The 6,873-nt window shown below is 55.9% G+C and overlaps 1 protein-coding gene across 8 annotated transcripts in view; it reads right to left on the minus strand.

The window, feature by feature from the left end:
• Positions 1 to 6,873, minus strand: part of EPS15L1 (epidermal growth factor receptor pathway substrate 15-like 1) — an 86,471-nt gene that overhangs the window by 21,729 nt on the left and 57,869 nt on the right. For all 8 annotated transcript variants that reach the window (XM_010845596.1, XM_010845595.1, XM_010845597.1 and 5 more), the window contains 2 exons: positions 6,010 to 6,070; positions 4,935 to 5,017 (listed from right to left, as the gene is read on the minus strand). In XM_010845596.1, the coding sequence (XP_010843898.1) occupies positions 4,935 to 5,017; positions 6,010 to 6,070 (144 nt within the window). The remainder of the gene's footprint in view (positions 1 to 4,934; positions 5,018 to 6,009; positions 6,071 to 6,873) is intronic.

Raw genomic sequence — 6,873 nt, forward strand, 5'->3', positions numbered from 1 at the left:
GCCCCCCCCAGCCCCCCCCCTGCCACACCTTCCTGGACCGGCTCAGATGTCCTAGGGGGAGCTGACAGGACACAGCTTATCACGCCAGGGTCAGGCAGCCAGGACCCTCCTGTCTTAATTGAGTGGCCTGAAAGGCAAGAGGCACCGATAGGGCGCACACCTGCCCGTGGCGGGCAAGGACTCATCTATATGGGCTCCCTCTCCTGAAGCCCCAGCACGGCGCTGGGCACGACAAACCTCCACTGACGGACAGATGAGCGCAGAGGACCAGTGGCGCCCCGAAGGGAGATCGCTCTCTCTATGGGTGGGGGATCGTGTTCACTCACACAGAAAAGAACTAGGGAAAAGTAGAGAGGAGACTCAGAGCTGTTGGACACAAAGGGAAGTAGTGGACACTGGAGTGAAAGCGCTGATATGATCCTCAAAAGAGCAAAGGAAAGGAGACGCACGGTGGGCACGCAGCGGCGCGAGGAGGGGCGCTTGCAATGCTCTCCCCAGTGCGGGGGGAGGGGCTGGCCGAGGGACAGGAGAGCCCACTTTGGGGACTTCCCTAGGCACCTGGTTCCCACACGTGGATGGAGCAGTGGGGAGAAGGGCGGGCATCAGTCACAGGGTCGTGGTCACGGGGACACAGATGCGGCCACCCCTGTCCCTCGTACCTAGTCCCAGATACTCGTTTCAGGTGGGAGAGAGGCGGCTGGTCCACAGAGATAAGGAGGGGGCCTGGAGAGGGCGGCAGCACCCTCAGCCAGGACCGCTGGGAACCCCAGTTCCTCCCCCAGAACCTCAGAAGGCCCCAGGGTAGGAGACGTCCACTCTGTGCTGGTCTCACCACATCATCCCACCGGCCTGGGGACAGAGTCCTCTGGCCACCCCTTCCATCTCACAGGCAGGGAAGCTAAGGAACTGGGAGGAGACATGGCCTGCTGACAGCACAGCACCTCAGGGTGAGACCTGGAGGCCCCGGTCCCGGCTCCGTGCCTCTGTTTCCTCTTCTGTGAAATGACCATCATGACTGGCCCGCGCTCGCAGGGCTGGGCGAGAAGTTGAAAGGGAGTGCATAAGCGGCTCCACCTGGCACCCGAACCACATCAGCAGAGACAGCGCAAGCAGAATCATGCCGAGGATGTGGATGTGACTAGGATTCCCCTGGATGCCCGCAAGAATCTGCAAATGCCCGCTGGCCACCGACACTGTGTTTCTGCTGTTTCCTGTCATCCACAGAGCCCTTCCCAGACTGAGCGAGCCGGAGAGCCAAGGTGCAGCGTGGACCTGCAGCTCAGCTCTGAAGTGAGTGGGTTAGGGTTTGCTGTTTGGGAAAGAAGATGGAGCAGCCGCTGAGGAGATGAGAGCGCGCGCTGCTTCTGCTTTTGCTGTTCCCAGGACACGCCCCGGGTTGACAGCTCTCTCCACGCTTGCCACAATCTGAGACGAGCAGGCAAGAACCAAAATCAATTTCTTGGCAAACAGGGGGCGTGACCAGCTCCCAAGGCCCCTGCGTGGACCCGTTCTTGTCCTGGGAGCTGGGTGTGCGCCAGCTCTGGGGAAGGGGTGCAGAGGGACACCTGGGAGCCTCTGGGTGCAGAGCCCCCGCCCCTAGAGCTGCATGGCGCATGGTGAGGCCCTCGTCCACCCGGCCTGTGCACCGCATCCGAGCGCGAGCTGCACTGAGCCTCCCGGCTGGCTGGGCACACCGTGGGCCAAGCTGACCCTCCACACCCACCCCCATCTGTCTAAACCCACTGCGTGGCTGGTGGACCCGCTCCAAGGAGAAAGAGTTCGCCCACAGCAGGGAGTTTTATCACTTCTGACACCAAAAAGCCTGCGTCATTTCCGAATCCTGACTTTCATGACTTGAAGTTTCCCAAGAAGCCTCCTCTGGGACCTGACTGGTTCCTACTCAGGCTGCAGCTTCAGGGAAAGTTGCTATTTTTAGAAGGGTTTCAGTAAAGCCGGTAGGGGCTCTCTGGCTGGGCTATAGTGAAGTGTGCTCCAAAAACAGAGAAAAAAAAAGGAAAACGCACAGACAAAAAAGCTACTATACAAGACGCAGCTCTAAAAGGTTTACAGTTTAAAAAACTGACTTAAAACAGATGACTCTCAACTTAAAAAAAAAAGCCCTAAATAGAAATGCATGCTTGAAAAACAACTGAAAATGGGCTGACAAAGGGCAGTCAAGTATTTCATAGCTGGCTTTTTAAAAAAAAATCCTAGGGTGGGAGGGGTGAAATAATTAAGTTGGAGTCTTGTTTTTATTCTCAGATGCTTTCTGAGATCTATTTTGGGGAAAGTGTTCTTAACGCAAGGTAATACTGCCTAGAAAAACCGCCTCAGGTACGAGGGGACCTCAACTAAGGGTACAGGCCCAGAGCAACTCCCAGAGGAGGCCAGGGGATCGGACTGTTGGCTGGCACTCTCTCCTCCAGCACTGCCGGGCAGCAGGGGCACACTCCAGCTTTGGGTGAAGTTAAGGAAGGGCGCCAGCCTGCACGGCCTCCCCACCCCACTCAGGTGGAGAAGAGACAGCGATGTTCAAAACACACACACACACACACACACACACCCCAAGCACTTAAAAAAAACACCTTCTTGCCACTTTACTTTCATTTCCTTCGGCATTTTATTTATACACACAATGTTGTTCTTGAAAAACAGAAAGGGAACCAAAAGGGAAAAACAGAGACCTATGAGGTTAGGGCGCTGAACTGAGCTGGGCAAGCGGCATGAGATCAGGAGCTGATGGGATCGTGGAAACAAAACAATGGAGAACTGGACAAACTTTCCACGGCCCCAGCCAGCCCTGTCCCGCCCAGTGCCACCAACAGGAAGGGGCGCTGGCTCTGAAGTCACAAGTGCACGTGTGTGTGGCCTGATCCGGGACACGAGATCAAGGAGAGGGAAAGTGGAATAAAAGAGGGAAAATGCAACTGTAGGTTAGAACGCGCGCCAAGAGGGAAGGGCCAGGCTCTGAAGTGCCTGGCTCGGGGTCGCCTCTGCAGCTAGCAGAGACGCAGGTGGGTGCTGCCTGGAGGCGGCGGCTCGGGTCCCGCCAGGCGGCCACTCCACACAGCCTCCAACGCTCCCTGATACAGAGGGTTGGCTCACGCCTCGTCCTTGTCCCCTGGTCCCAGCTCGGGGGCACTGCTCGCCCTCATTCCCCTGCCTCTGGGGGAAAGGGCCCACTCGTGCTGGGTTGAGATCACAGCGTGAGCCCCTTCCCTGGAGACTGCCGCCCCCACGTGGCAGAGGTTTCTTCATTTCAGGGGATAGTTTCCCGCCCGCTAAGCAGGGACATAAGCCAAGGACACACAGCTCCACTAGGGGAGTGCATGTAACAGCCACACAGTGACAGGTGAACACGAAGGCACATCTCGGGCTCTGGTCCCTTCTGGCCGATCCCAGACCACAAGCGTCCCAGTTCCCACAGGAGGGTGACTCCCTCCAGGCGCTGGAAGGAGACAGGACGGAAACCCTGGCACCCCCAGGCTCCCTCCCACGGCAGCCAATGGGCAAACAGATGCTCTGCCTCCAGCCAGGACTTAGATTTGCTACCTCGACAGTTTACACTCACGCGCTTCTCTGAAAACCTGAACAAAACCTCAAACGTTTCTTGGAAGCCACATGCCACAATCACATGTCGCTAACCACAAGCACTCAGCACCCAGACAGCCGTGCGCCCCTCAGGCTGAGTGAAGCAGGAGGGATGCCCCTCCGAGGAGCTGGCATGTGGGGTGCAAGGTCAGGGGAGGTACGGGACTCCAGGCTGTGGGTGCCTGTTCCCACACGCTCCAGTGTTCGTTCTCCAGCCACCCCCCGACCCTCCAGCTAAGCGGCAAGATCAGGGACAGGAACTGTATCTGCATGTGGTCACCAGTGCCCCAGTGGCCATGGAGCCCGGGCCACCTGGACGGGAGCAGGTGGCTGGAAAAAACCGGAGGAATAAGTGCAGAACACGGGGGCTTCAACAGGCTGTGCTGCACCTGGTTCTGTATCCTTGAGGGGACCCCACCCTCCTGACGAGGCCAAGACACATACACCGAACGCTTCGCTAAACTCCTGTTAACCCGGGCTCGCAGTTGAAACCAAGGGATGCTAAAGGTTAGGACGGAGAACAGGAGCTGCAAATCAACTCCCCACGGCCAACGTTTTCAATATCTCAGCAGTTTCTTCTGGAATGTACCTCAGAGTCATGGGCTTCTACTCTCATTGCTTGCTCTGTTTTGGACAATCTCTACCGACGGACTTCTTGCTATGTAAAGATTTAACTCTCCAGGCACACCTCCTTCGAGCCCCTCTCGACAGTGTGATCACACCACGTGTGGGGCTACATTTACAGTCAGTTCAGGTAATTACGGCCACGCACACACCGCCCAGGCAGAACAGGAGTGACTTGGGGGCCTTCCTGAACAGCTCACTTCTCACCCGCGTATTTATTCACCGACTGAGCCCAGCCCTCGCTTTCCACATTCTTCTCGGGTTCTGCCCACAGGCAGCTCCAGACACATCTCCTGCGTGTGGGCCCGTGGCCCCCTGTTCTGGCCTCGCAGGCTGCACGCCAGGCCTGGCCCCTGTGCCCAACACCTTCTTGCTTTGTTTGGCCATTGGGAGACTTTATCACCTGAGGTCATGAGACACCAGCGAGGGCAGGAGGGAGCCCCTCGCACCTATGCTTGGGCAGGGGGGGACTCAGGGCTCTGGCAGCACCACTTGGAGGAAGGGAAATGGGTCCAGCCACAGCCATGGACACCTTCCAGACCCTGTCTGTGCACTCACGACGTCACGTGAGCATGCATTCTGCATTTCAGAGTTCGACAGGTGCCAAGGAAATACATACGTGGCATGAAACTACCATGCCCGGCAGCCACAAGATCACGACCACGACCGCAGCACACGGACACCAGCAGAGGCACAGGGGCTCCACGCGAGAGCTTTACCTTGGACATCTGGCTGAAGTCGGCAAAGCCCTCAGCACTATTGAAGGACCCGCTTCCGAAGGGGTCCAGGGCTCCGAAGGGACCTGCAAGCAGCACCGGGAGAGGCAGAGTCACGGCGCGCTCAGGAGCACGCCTCGTGGGGCCAGCCCACGTGTCGCCTCCCAGTTCCCCACGGCACCAGAGCACAGCCAGGGTGGTCACATCTGCTTCTGGGGTGGTGACTCTGGTGCAGGTTCTCAACCAGGAGCCCCCCCCGCCCCGCCCGGCCCATTCTGGCTTGTGGTTGGTGTGGCTCAGCCAGACAGTTTGCGGCCAAGCGAGCTAGGGGCACTCAGCCCTGTGGCTGGGCTGCCAGCCAGCATCGTTCACACTCATGGAAGGAGTGACAAGCCCCCCATGGAAGGACAGACAGGGCCTGGTGTCTGTCCTTCTGGACCAGGAAGGGGGAGTGAGAGGGAGGGGACTGCCGCCCACACAGCTCATGTGGGGACATCATCTGTGGATAGAGATTTCTGCTGAGATTTTTCCTTTGGTGGGTGGTATGATTTTCCTGGAGTAGCCCACAAGCCCACCTATGAAGTCAAGCTCTGTAACTAACAAGCCAAGATGCTAGGCAAGGTGGCAGTACCAAGTGGGGCCTGTTCCCACAGGCAAGGTGGGGCGGGGGTGCAATCCATAAACGCTCCCCTCCCTTAGCGGCACCTAAGGGTTTTGTGCTGTGAAGGGAGGGTCCCTCAAACCCAGCGCCCATAGGACAAGCCTCAACAGACCTTTGGATTTATTTAGGAAAAAAAGCCAAACATACAAACCAAACATTCATAAGAAAGACCGAGTAAAAAGTAACTAATACGTTAGTGTTATTACCGAATTAATCCCTACAGCCAAGCTTCCTTCCCAGCAGAGGCCAGCTCCCGCTCAGGAAGACGAGGGCCGTGGCATGGGCCACTGCCTCGGGTGAGGATCTGGGTGCTACTTACTAACCACACAAACGCTGAGGACGCACCAGCTTTGGAAACAGGTGGGCCATTCTACTGCCCAGGGACGAGTGAGAAGTAAAAGCAGCCATTGGTCTCACCTGATCCTTTTGAGGAGACAGTGGAGGATGAAAACGGATCGCTGGATTCAAAGGGGTCGAGCTGAATGAAAAGGACAGAGGAGAGAGTGAAAAGCAGTTCCTGTGCCCATCACCCATTCATTCAACCACAAACTCTCTGGATATCTGCCCCAGCCATGGGGAGGACACAGTGATTTAAACCAAATCCTGGCAGAGTCCAACAGACCAACCACTCCTGCATGTAATACCAACAAATACCCTGGACTGGGGGAAAAAAAAAAAAGCAATCACCTGAAGACATAGGAAGTGAATCAAAGCAGCAAGACTTTGGAAGAGGACTGAAATTTGGCAGTAAACACACAGCACAGGCTGAGCTTTCCAGGCTTTGTTTCATCTTGGCCCACTGCTCAGCTTGTGGGAGCTCAGCTCCCTGACCAGGGACTTAACCCCGGCCGCAGCCGTGAAAATACTGAATCCTAACCACCAGACCACCAGGGAACTCCCAGGTTTTCCATCTTGATAGCTACAGTCTGAGAATATTGAGAGGCTACGGACTCCAAAAGAAAACTCACTGTCTTTCTGCACTGAAGCTCAGAGGCGAGAATCCCAGGACAGCCACAGCCATGAAAAAGGGATGTGGCCCAGCAAAAAACAAAAAGCCCAGTGGAGAATTAAGCTGTCTTCATACCTGCAAATGAGGCAGGCTATTTTTGTTAAGACTGTTGGAATTTACTGACCATAATTACAACATATAATCCAAAGAATATTAAGTAACATCCTTACCATGTTAATCAATGTTCTCTTATGAAGATCTATTGTGTTGACTAATTGAACAATAATTCAAGTAGAGTGTCCCAGAAAGAAACCTGCTTGCACTCTTTCTCT

This window comes from Bison bison, unplaced genomic scaffold (genome assembly GCF_000754665.1).
Source record: "Bison bison bison isolate TAMUID 2011002044 unplaced genomic scaffold, Bison_UMD1.0 scf7180017864221, whole genome shotgun sequence".
NCBI lineage: Eukaryota > Metazoa > Chordata > Mammalia > Artiodactyla > Bovidae > Bison > Bison bison.